This window comes from Sorghum bicolor, chromosome 5, assembly GCF_000003195.3.
Source record: "Sorghum bicolor cultivar BTx623 chromosome 5, Sorghum_bicolor_NCBIv3, whole genome shotgun sequence".
In the NCBI taxonomy this organism is placed as follows: domain Eukaryota; kingdom Viridiplantae; phylum Streptophyta; class Magnoliopsida; order Poales; family Poaceae; genus Sorghum; species Sorghum bicolor.
In genome coordinates, this window is record NC_012874.2 from 17338206 (window position 1) to 17351389 (window position 13184).

Genomic DNA, 13184 nt, shown 5'->3' on the forward strand with positions numbered 1-13184 from the left:
AATACTACAAATCAAAACACCATATATACATATATATATATATATGTATATATGGTGTTTTGATTTGTAGTATTATTTTTTGTATATATTTTTATGTATATATATGTAATATTTTTTGTATATATGTATATTATTTTTTGTACATATATACACATATATATAGTTTCTATGTATGAATTATAATTGTTTGTATGTATGTATGTATTATTTTTTTAATATATTATTCTAGTATATATATATATAGTATGTATGTATGTTTTATTTTTTGTATATATGTATTATTTTTTGTATGTATGTATATTATTTTTTGTACATATACACACACATATATATAGTTTGTATGTATGAATTATAATTGTTTGTATGTATGTATGTATGTATTATTTTTTTAATATATTATTCTAGTATATATATAGTATGTATGTATGTTTTATTTTTTGTATATATGTATTATTTTTTGTATGTATGTATATTATTTTTTGTACATATGCACACACACATATATAGTTTGTATGTATGAATTATAATTGTTTGTATGTATGTATGTATTATTTTTTTAATATATTATTCTAGTATATATATATAGTATGTATGTATGTTTTATTTTTTGTATATATGTATTATTTTTTGTATGTATGTATATTATTTTTTGTACATATACACACATATATATAGTTTGTATGTATGAATTATAATTGTTTGTATGTATGTATGTATGTATTATTTTTTTAATATATTATTCTAGTATATATATAGTATGTATGTATGTTTTATTTTTTGTATATATGTATTATTTTTTGTATGTATGTATATTATTTTTTGTACATATACACACATATATATAGTTTGTATGTATGAATTATAATTGTTTGTATGTATGTATGTATTATTTTTTTAATATATTATTTGTAGTAGTTTTTTTTAGTATATATTTGTTGTATATTATTCTTGTATCATATTTTATTTTCTAGTGTTTTGTATATATTATTGTTTGTACTATATATTATTCTAGTATTGTTTTTTATTTTAATGTATTACTTGGCTTAAAAGATCCTAGTATTATTTTTAGAGCACTCCAACACTTTCATTTGTAGTAGTATTAGTGTATTTCTTATCTTATATAGAATATATATATGTATGGTTGCAGACATAGAAATGGCTGACCGTCCTCATGATGATCCTGATTATATGGAAGCTGCCATTCAAAATATAATCGACGACGGTAGTCAGTACTTTGTTGATTACCACGACATCATGCAAGGCAATCCTACTAAGCAACAAGAGGGCAATGCCCCTGAGCAACAAGAGGGCAATGCCCCTGAGCAACAACTTGTCGTGCAACAAGAAGAAAATACTGGCGAGGTATGTAAATGTAAACATATATAAATAATGCATCTCTTACATTAGGTTTTAGACTTATTACTTGGTTATTAATTTAGTATTTTTGTTTCTATATGTACGTGTAGCCTTCTGGATCGACTTCTACGGGGAGAAGCGTACCTCCACGAGGGCCAAAGAAGCCGTTGGAGGGCCGCTATGTAATCTCTGAGTTTGAGATAGCTACAGGCAGACCACTTGGTGAGCATGCAAATAAATATGTTAGTCACTGTGGATATCTTGTGAGAGATCAAATACCGATCAGTTGTCGTGAATGGAGAGAGAAGCGAGGTGCTCCTGAGATCAGTTTTGTCTCTAATCGTGACAAGGAGTTAGTTTGGAAAGCCGTCACAGACATTTTCACCTTCGACACCAACGATGAAGAGTTGAAGGTGCAAATTTATGACTGGACTATGAAGAAGATGGCAGTACTCTTCCAGAATTGGAAGAAGTCTTTGTACAATAAATATGTCAAGAAAAACGAGACTCCAGATTTCAACCTCAAGCAATATATAAAGCTGAGGGCCTTCTGGGATGACTTTGTGCAGTACAAAACATCAGAAGAGGGCGAGGAACGAGCCAATAGAAACAAAGAGAATGCCAGTAAAAAGACATACCACCATCATATGGGATCAGGTGGTTATAAGAGTGCTGTTCCCAAGTGGGACCGAATGGAACAGGAGATGCTTGCCAGGGGGGTCACACCCGAGACAATAGCAAAGAATTGGAGCGAGCGCTCCAAGCATTGGTTCTACGGTCATGGGGGAAGCGTGGACCCAGACACCGGGGCGGTAGTTTGGGGCCAAGAAATCTCTAGAGCAGCAGAGAGACTAGTCCGTGCACGAGAGGCGGTTCAGTCTGGTGAGTTCAGGCCTAACAGGGAGAAGGATGAACTCACCTATGCGCTTGAAAATCCTGAGCACGGTGGGCGTACGAGAGGCTATGGGGCAGTTCCGTGGCTGCAATCATTCCAAGCCGATCAAGATACCTACAGAAGCCGCCAGAGAAAGAAGGATGAGGAGGCAGAGCGGATCCGCCGCCTGGAAGCTTTTGTTCTGCAGTCACAAGAGCGCGAGAAAGCTCGTGAAGAATGGATGCAGGCAGAGATTCAAAGGCAAGTGCAAGCAGCACTTAGTCAAATGACGAAAGGGCAAGGTACATCACAGCCTGAGGTCAATGTTAGCCCCCCAGGCCAGTTGAAAAGCAGCTGCGCATCCACGGAAGTACCAACCATTCAGGATGACACGAAGCTACACTTCCCCGTGGATGATGTCACAGAGGCTTTTACTACCTGTGAGCTGCATGTACCAGATGGGAATGCCACCAAAAAGGTGGCTATCGCTGTTGTCAACCCTATCGACCGAACGAGAACTCCAAGAATCCATAATCGACCAGTACCTGGTGGATATGCTAGCGTCTCGGTTGATAGGGTTGAGAAAGGTTGTGGCAATGTGCCACTAGACATAGAAGGGGGATACAGAGAGAAGACCTTAGGTGAAGCTGAGAAGACATTTATTTGTTGGCGCAAGCGCTTCATAATTATTCCTCAGCATAGGTTTGTGTGTGATTTTACTTCTTATATTATTTATTATGTATTGAAATTAAAAAAAGTTTACTCACAAAACTTGTAATTGTTTTCTTTGCAGGGACTCCTCCAACCTAAGTCCAGTTCTCTCCCCAGCGCATCATAGTGCTGCGGGCAGTGACAATGCTGGATCTCCTCCAACACCTGCGGCGGCCACACCGACCCCGCCACCGCCTCCACCACGGTCTCCACCTCCTCCACCGAGGTCTCCAACTCCTCCACCGCGTTCTCCAACTCCTCCACCGCGTTCTCCAACGCCAAAAAGATCGGCCCCACCCCCTCCACCGCCTACACCGCCCTCTCCAAAGAGTGCACGGTCGGTCCCCTCGCCTCCAAAGCGAGGTAGTAAGAAGCGGTCCACCCAAGAAGGACCGAAGTCATCGGTCCCATCTCCAAAGAAGGCTGCCTCAGCAAAGAGAGCTAAGACGCCAGAAAAATTACCTTACGAAAAGAGTGAAGAGGAGGTAATTGCTACATCCAAAGCTGAGGTCCAACAATTTTTTGATAAAATAAAGGAGGATAGGAAAAAACGGCTTAACCCAGAAAAGCCGTACTTTTATGTGAAGCCATCGGAACTGAGGCAGAAGGTGGCGGACCATCAAAAGAAGCAACGCGAAGCTCAGAAAAAGCCAGCACTTTCGGACTATGAGCGGTCTCTGGTCAAGTCTTCACAGCCTAAGAAGAGAGTAGGAAAGAGGGTCCCACAGCTCGGAGAAGTATCAAAACCGGTGCCCCCTTTGATTGTGCCAAATCAATACGGCTCAAATGAAGACTTGATGTCAAAGAAATCCTTAGCGTTGTCTGAGCTAGACTCGCTTGAGCGTTACTTTGGACAGAGCGGTTTAAATATGGAAGAAATTGCCGCCATTCTTGGATGCCAAACATTTGAAAAAGCCGAGGTAGTTGATCAATGGAGGGCAAGATATGAACCGGGCAGGAGTCTATTCGACCCTAAGCGTTTACACGAGCTCGGCACACAAATATTTGCAATAAACAAATGGTGCATTGAGGCGTCTAAAAAGGGAGAGAATTGGATTTCTGTTCGTATTAGACAACATCACTACTTCCGTGGAGATGACCTCATATACGTGCAGTTCGAAGAATTGCACCAATTATGTCACCTCAACGCTCTTGACAAATCAATTGTCAGCTGCTTTTGTCTGTAAGTATTTTTTTCTTTTTATTATACTTTTAACTTCTTTAGTTACATGTATATAATCCTTACACACTTAGGATTTGTATGTATATATGCAGGCACCAAATGAGAGAGCTTAGAATGAGAAATGACAATAGTATTGGGTTCGTTGACCCTTATATTGTTTTCAAGGCTCCGCAGGCAATGTGGACAGCAGATCATGAGACAGAAGTCTGCACCAATCTTATGAGGTTCTTTGTGAACCAAAAAGAAAAACAAAAAATACTCTTCCCCTTCAACCTCGAGTGAGTTATATAGTTATTAAGTGCATGCATATTTTATTTTACATTATAGGACTGACTATATATATATGTGTAAACAGCTTTCACTGGATACTCATGGTTATTGAAATTCCCAAGAACCGGTTGATAATCTTTGACTCAATGAGAAAACCACAAGAAAATTATCAACAAATGGTAAACATTATTCAAAGGTACGTAATGTCGATCTCAGCTACAAAAATATCATAATATGACTCTGTAATTATTAGTTCACGATCCACAATGGCTGTGTATAGGGTTTGGGAAAGATTCATTGACCGTGAACATCTCAGTGGATGTAAAGCGCCGCTTAACATAATACATCCACAAGTAAGTTCTACTAGCTAACAAACTTTCGCTAACTTTTAGCCTTATTGTCGTGGTCGTGAATATTTTTATATATATATCGTATAGTGGTGTTTAAGACAAGAAGTGGGGAACAATCTATGTGCATATTACGTGTGCAAATTCATGATGGCACAAGTCAATCAAACACCCACAGAGACGCTCAGAGTACGTTACATGTCTCTTTTCATTATCTCTTGAATTATATTGAATAACTTAGATAACTAATACCTTTTTTATTTATTTCAAATTAAAGACGGAATGGCTGAGGGAAAAGGTCCTACAACAAGACCGAATCAAAGCTATCCAAGAGACGATAGCAGGATTTCTCCGCGACCAAGTGATCAATCCAAACGGCGAGTTTCACTTCAACGGCAACGAAAGTCTTATTCCAAACAACGATGATCATTTGTATCGTTTGTAGACATTGGGAGAAAAAACTCTATGTATATATGTGTTACGAATTTTGTACATATAAAACTATATATATATAAAGCTTTTTACATATCTATTTAATTTTTGATGTGGTCTATTCATTTTATTATAGGCAAAGCTTAATTATTAAGCTAAGCCTATAATTTTCATTTATATATGCTTAATATGCGTGTAATATAAATATATTATTGTATCAGCAAAACATGTATTGAAAAACCTATTATTATATATTATATATAAACAATAAATAGAACCGAAGAAGTGAACTAAAAAAAAGAAAAAGAAACCCTTTAACACCGGTTGGTAATACCAACCGGTGTTAAAGGGTCCTGCAACGTGGCAGCCCTGGCAGGACCCTTTAACACCGGTTGGTGTTACCAACCAGTGTTAAAGGGGGGGGGGCTTTAGCCCCGGTTGCCCGAACCGGGACTAAAGGGTGGGCCTTTAGTCCCGGAAGGGCAGCACCGGCTCGGAAACCGGGGCAACAGGCCCTTCCCGACCGGTGCTAATGCCCGAACGTGTGGCAGTGTAACCTTGACAAACATAATTTTTTTGCTTGGCTACTTGTAAGGGACATACTGAACATGTACTGAAATGAAAGAACATGCACTTGGACAGCTATGCTTGTGTACTGTGCAACCTTTGCCCATAAGAGACATGTTTTCATCTTTTCTTTGAATGTAATTTCAGCCAGGCATGTTGGAATCTGCTTAGCATCAGCTGGGACACCTCTCTACAACCCCTTGATATGCTGACCAAAGCCAGAAGAGATTTTTGAAGCCACATCTTAGAGAAATTTTCATCTTGGCCTGCTGGTCAATCTGGAAAGTTAGGAATGAAATTATTTTTGACAACAAAGCACTCTCCTTAGTTGAATGGAAATTGGCCCTAAAAGAAGATCTTAGTATGGTTTGTATTAAGGCTAGGAGTAGAATTGCAGAACCCCTAAAACTTTGGTGTGAGAGTAGGCTCTAGCTTCTTTCAGATTTTTTCCTTTTGGCCGTGAGGACATTGTAACTCCTGTGTACATATTGTATTCTTTTGTTATTTATTATACAAAAAATAAAAAAATAGGTAGTGAACTTCTCTGCCGTTTGCTTCAAAAAAAAGAAAGCAGAGACGCTAATGGATTTCGACCCAAATGGACGTTGACAAGAGAAAGTAGAAGGGGACTCGGACCCACAAGCTCATGTGCTCCTATTCCTCTGCAAAGCACACACACCCCTACTAGTCTTAGCACACGGCATCCGTATGAGTTTGAGCGCACACACATAGAGTAAGATCCCTAGGTTGTAGCGATGCAAGACTTTTGGATTTTATTTGCTTTATATAGAATTTAAAAACAATTCACCCGTAAGTTTGTGGTCATGTTTGGTGAATAAGATGTTTGAAATTTTTATCTGTTCCTGGGTGTGGCCTCACATTAGACCCAATAACATGAATATCATTTTTTCATTCATTTAATTCCATTATTCGATTCACTTGCAGTTTAAATTTGCATTATCCAAAAATTCAAGTAAATAAAATAAATTAAAGATATATATCAAATAGTATGAGAAATGTGCCAAATTTGAACATAGAGTTTTAGGTAATATAGGAGGACAACATAATAAAAAACTGGAGGCAAGAAGAAAAGAAATTAAATGTTTGCCGGGTGTCAAGCTTCAACACTCGGCAAAGCACTGTCTTTACCGAGTGTTGGAGCTTGGCACTTGATAAAGACATAGTTTGCTAAGTGTCAGTCCTCGACGCTCGGCAAACTGGTCAAGACAGTGACGGCGTTACCTACCATCGCTCTTTGCTTGCCAGCTGACCGACACTCGACAAGGGCTTATTTGCCAAGTGTTCCTTTGCCTGCTAGCTGACCGACACTCGACAAAGGGCTTGTTTGCCAAGTGTCCCTCTTTGCCGAGTGTTATTTACTTGGGAAACCTCCTCTTTGCCATGTGTTAGGCTTTGCTGAGTGTAAAGATCTCTTTGCCGTGTGTTTTTCTTTGCCGAGTACAGCACTCATTAAATCAGCTCTTTGCCGAGTGTCTAATAAATTACACACGGTAAAGCATCCGACATATTAATTGGAAGTTGTGGACATTGTGGTTTAATTCAAAGCGTCACAGAAGATAGACCCTGTTCTTTAACAATATAATCCTGATTTTTATTTTCAAGGCCCCAACGCCAATGAAACATAATTACGAGAATAGAAAACAACACAAAGGCACGCAGTGACGCTTCAAAGGAGCTCCTAACATATATCCTGCGCTACACGCGCAGGTACACGTCGATCTTCACAACGGCGTTCTTAGTGGTGTTGTTGAAATCGTGCGTCGTGAACAGAGAGTAACCGGTGGCTCCACGGAACCTGCCGCCTCCGCCAATGACCGGCAGCTCCCTGACGTCTTCATGGAAGGCGTCCTTTCCCAGGACGACGAGGTAGCTGCCATTGTACTTCCCTGCCGTGAACACTATGTTCGCGGAGAGCATCACCGATATTTCCTGCTGCACCGCGAAGACTTCGACCCCCTGCACCTGCCCCACTGCAGGCGACGACGGATCGGGCCCTTCCGTCAGTGGGTCGTCGATCACGTGTATGTCGCCGAAGTGGACGTTGGGGTCTCCCGGCAGCCCCGCCGTGCCCTTCGCCACAGTCACCCCCGTTGCCGGGCTCTCTGCTGTTGCCGTAAAAATGTCGTGCATGTAGAACTGGAGGTGCGTGGTGGCGGCGGCGGTGGCGAGCGCCATGGCCGTGGAGATAAGTATCAGTTGGAGCTGCACCGTACTGAGCTTACTGATAGCCATGGTGCGATTGGGATAGGGGAGACAGAGAAAGGGGCTCTGCACTTGAACCGTGTAACGGACCATGTGCTTATATAACTCGTCGGTCAACCATGTGCTTCTACAAGTCGTCGATCAACAACACGAGTGAGAATAAGGCGCGTAGACAGACGTATTCCAAGACTTAAAGTATGTTATCTTTCACCAAGTAGTATTAATATATGATTGTACGCTTTTCTTTGAACGTGGATCAGTACGTTTCAGGCCTTGGGATCTGCTATTGGCTTGGTTTGGTCGGTGGTGAGTGATGGCAGTTCAACTGCAACCGTGCGAGTGAATCTGAATATTTTAAAGATTGTTTAGCAACCAATATTAATCAGTGCTACTGTCCAGCGGTGGGGACTGATGCCTGGGGACGCCGTCACAGCTAGATCGGCTAAGAGTTCAAGGTAACTAAATCATTAAAATTCGTTTGGTACTCTAAGGCTCAACGTGTGATTGTATGCCTTTTCAGTCACAGTCTCTAGCTGTGATATGGCCTGTCAAAACATCGAAGTTATCTTCTACATGAATCATCCATGATGCATCGCTTCTCTGACTGAAACAACTAGGTAATCAAGTTAATTACAAAATACGTCAAGGTGCCCAGTACACCTCTGATGCGTTTCGTTGCTTTATTTTGCCCTTGATTAAAAGCTTCGCATACTAGGCGTGCCACATAATATAGTTTTCATTCGATTTTTCATGATAAGACATTAATACCTGTTATATTGATGTACCTTAGGTTCCTGAAGGTACTTAGAGAGATTCTTTTCTGGTGATTGTTATTGTGTTCGAGAAGACATTTTCATATGCTGGATTTGAGCAACAACCAAAGAAGTTGCTGCAACCCTAGACTCTTTTGTTAACGTTGAACTATACTTGAAATCTGAGAAGGAAAATGCAGAGATCAGGTATCTGTACCGATTCACTCAAGCCCCACCTGCTACAGAACAGAAATGTGTGATCTCCATTCTTTACTTATGTTGCTTCATATGCTTTTCAATGTTTGCTTATACTTACTGGCTCCATGTTTGCAACATACCTGTAGATTATCTGACCCTTTGCAATACCAATCAATTGTTGATGCTGAATGGATCATTATTTATGATAAACTGGATAAATGTGTGAAAAGTGGAGCAAAGATAGTTCTGTCTGGTGATCTTGCAACACAGGTAGCCCAGTGTTTTTATTTAGCCGAATAACCTTCTGCTATTCTGTGATGTACTTCTGCAGCCTATCTCAGATAATTTGGGTCTATATGGTAGTTTGCTGATGAGACATTTTCTGCACCGGTCGTGTCACTGAATAAGATCTGCAACGTGTTGCTGCAGAAACTGGTGGAGCTGTTCAAACTTCTGTAAATAATGTCATGGATAGTTTCTCTACTGGCAAATCAGTGAAGGTCACCCTAATGTGTTGGAATATGATCCGAATTATAACGTGAGTCCTATGGGGACGCCTAGAGGGCCCACGGTTCGGGTTATGTTTATTAGCGGATTTGTTTCCGTATTTGACTGCAGTCAGTCCGTACTATAAATATATCTTGTAAGCCGTATGAGAAGAGTTGAGAGAGAGACAACTAGTTATTCCCTGCGTTCTGTAAACTCTCATCATATAGTGAAGATCGCCGGTTGGCGCCCGTGGTTTTTTTCCGCAAGGGTTTTCCACGTAAAAATCTGTGTCTCGTGTTCGATCTATTCACTACGTGAAAAAAAGCACTAAGAGAACGCCACCCCCCCTCTACTGTAGGGGCGCCTGGCTTTGGAGCCGCCGTTACAGTGGCTCGGGTTACCCGCCCTTACAGTGGCCACTGTAAGGGCGGCTAGTGTTATCAGCCGCCCTTACAGTGGTAGGTCACAGTAAGGGTGGCCGGATCACTGGCCGCCCTTATAGTAGACTACTGTAGGGGCGGCTCAATCACCAGCCATCACTACAGTGGTTTTAGACAAAATTGGTCAAATGAGATACTAAATTACTTCAAATAAAAATTTTTTGAACATTACGATTGTATAACTCATCAAGATCTACATTTATTATATAGTTTATTTTTCTATTTGAGAAAGTGTTAGTAATAGTCATAAGGTGGCTCAATCACCAACCGTCCCTACACTGGTTTTGGACAAACTTGGTCAAATGAGGCACTAAATAACCTCAAATAAAAAAATAAATACAAGGGTGTTAGAACTCATCAAAATCTACATTTAATTTCCTACATAATTCATTTTACCATTTGGAAAAATTTTAGTAAACTCTAGTCACATGTTGATCAAATGAGGCACTAAATGACCTCAAATAAAAAAATTTTAAATACAAAGATGTTAGAACTCATCAAAATATAAATTTGATACATAGGATATTTTGTATTTGAGAAAGTGTTAGTAAACACAAGTTACAAAGTTTTGAATCTTATGTACATTTTATGGAACTATATGTGAGACTTGTGGATTTAGAACTACACTTTTCTAACAATTTTTCAAATGCAAAAATATCCTATGTATCAAATGTAGATCATGATAAGTGGACCAATTTTGGTATGAATGACTTTTCGAGTTGAGTTCCTATAGGGTTTCGAAAACTTGTCTGTAGCTGTGAAAATTTCAAAATTCAAAATTTGAGTGGTTCCAACTTTGTCAAATGAAAACTTGACCATTATATAACAAATGTATATCTTGATGAGTTTTACGTGTATTCATGACTTTTGTATTCGAGACAATCTAGGGTTCAGTCAAAGTGTCTTTTTTAAAAAAATCTAATATTTGATTTGGTCAAACTTGGTCAAATGACGCACTAAATGAACTCAAATAAAAATATTTTGAATACAAAAGTGTTAGAACTAATCAATATCTACATTTGTTAAATAGGTCATTTTACCATTTGGAAATTTTTTACTAAACTCTAGTCACATGTTTTAAAAATCTACGATGTGACTTGGTCAAATGAGGCATTAAATGACCTTGAATGAAAACCTTTTGAATACAAGGGTGTTAGAATATATCAAGATCTACATTTTATACATAGCTCATTTTTACATTTGAGAAAGTATTAATAAACACTAGTGTCTTTTCTAAAAAATTCAAGATTTAACTTGGTCAAACTAGGTCAAACGAGGTGGTAAATTACCTCAAATTAAAACCTTTTGACTACAAAGGAGTTAGAGCTCACCAAGATCTACCTTTGATACATAGTTCATTTTTGCATTTGGAAATGTTTTAGTAAACTCTAGTCACATGTTTAAAAATCCAAGACGTGACTTGGTCAAACATGGTCAAACGAGGCAGTAAATCACCTCAAATGAAAAACTTTTTAATACAAGGGTGTTAGAGCTCATCAAGATCTACATTTCATACATAGGACATTTTTGCATTGGAGAAAGAGTTCGTAAACTCTAGTCACAAAGTCTTAAATGTCACACAGACTGCGTGACCTATGCATTTACAACTACGCTTCGTAAAGCTTTGTCAAATGCAAAAGTGTCTTATGTATTAAATGTAGATATTGATGAGTGGAACAAACTTTCTATACATGAATTTTCGAGTTAGGGTCGTCTAGGGTTTCGAAAACGTGCGTGTAGCTGTGAAAATTTGAAATTTTAAAATTTGAGTGGTCCAAACTCTCTCAGATGAAAAGTTGATCATTACACCAAATGTGTATCTTGATGAGCCGGACAAACTTCGTATTCATGACTTTTATAGCTGAGACAATCTAGGGTCCGGTCAAAGTGTCTTTTCTAAAAAATTCAAGATTTGACTTGGTCAAACTAGGTCAAACGAGAAGGTAAATTACCTCAAATTAAAAAAATTTGACTACAAAGGAGTTAGAGCTCACCAAGCTCTACTTTTGATACATATTTCATTTTTGCATTTGGAAATGTTTCAGTAAACTCTAGTCACATGTTTTAAAAATCCAATCTATGACTTGGTCAAACCTGGTCAAACAAGACACTAAATAACCTCAAATGAAAAACATTTGAATACAAGGGTGTTAGAGCTCGCCAGGATCTACATTTGATATATTGGATATTTTTGCATTTGAGAAAGTGTTGGTAAACTCTAGTGACAAAGTCTTGAATCTCACAGAGATTTTATGAAACTATATGCGGGACTTGTGGATTTACAACTACACTTTCGTAACGCTTTGTCAAATGCAAAAATGTCCTATATATCAAATGTAGATCTTGATGAGTGAAACAAACTTGCTATACATGACTTTTTGAGTTGGGGCCGTCTAAGGTTTTAAAAACATGCATGTAGGTGTGAAAATTCAAAATTTCTAAATTTGAGTGGTCCAAACTCTCACAGATGAAAAGTTGACCATTACACCAAATGTGTATCTTGATGAGCCAGAAAAACTTTGTATTTGTGACTTTTATAGCTGAGACCATCTAGGTTCCGGTCAAAGTGTCTTTTCTAAAAAAATCGAAGATTTGACTTGGTCAAACTTGATCAAACGAGGAACTAAAGAATAAACTTTGCATATATATATATATATATTAATCATAAATTTTTTTGAAATAATTCAAAATTATTACATATTTGAATTTGAATTTGAATTTTTAAATTTACATAAATCTATTTTTTATTCTAAAAACATTTAGTTTTGAATCTTCATAAAAACATGGAATAGTTAAAAATTATTATATATATATAAATTAAACGTAAAAGTACATGGAATATCTTAAAATTTTTATATAATTATATTTTGAACTTTAAGTATATAGAAAATCTTTATTTTTTTAAAAAATAATTTTATATTTGGAAAAAAGCACTGTATTTGGCCCATGGGCGACCTGTTTCAACTCACATCGAAGCATATCGGCTTTTCACCGTTGGATCGACTTTGAACGGCTGAGATTCGCGAAATGCTGAATAAAACCCATGCAAAGTCTTAGCCCACGCGATCCGATGCAGAGGCAGAGCAGATCCACGCAGAGGCAGAGCAGATCCACGCTGCCTGCCCAGATGCAGATGCAGAGCATTGTTCAGGTCAGGTTTCCCCTCCGCCTTGTTTTGTTTTTTAATTCTGTCTTAGATCATTTTCGTTCCCCCCGCATAAAGCAACAACTGATTGTGGGATTCTCTTTGCTATCACATAAGAGTCTAGGTGCCACCAGTTACCTAGTACTACTAATTGCTCCAATACGTATAAAGATGACATGGAAGGATCCTGACCAATA

At 38.4% G+C, this 13184-nt stretch overlaps 1 protein-coding gene and 1 long non-coding RNA gene across 2 annotated transcripts in view; one reads left to right on the plus strand and one right to left on the minus strand.

The window, feature by feature from the left end:
- Positions 7328–8028, minus strand: LOC8071700 (dirigent protein 2). Its single transcript, XM_002450609.2, has one exon. It carries the CDS (start codon positions 7991–7993, stop codon positions 7457–7459), a length of 537 nt encoding a protein of 178 aa, XP_002450654.1. The 5' UTR covers positions 7994–8028; the 3' UTR covers positions 7328–7456.
- LOC110435717 overlaps positions 8368–13184 on the plus strand; it is a 46568-nt gene continuing 41751 nt past the window's right edge. Inside the window, exons 1-2 of the long non-coding RNA XR_002453564.1 lie at positions 8368–8418; positions 8484–8580. This is a non-coding gene — a long non-coding RNA (uncharacterized LOC110435717). The remainder of the gene's footprint in view (positions 8419–8483; positions 8581–13184) is intronic.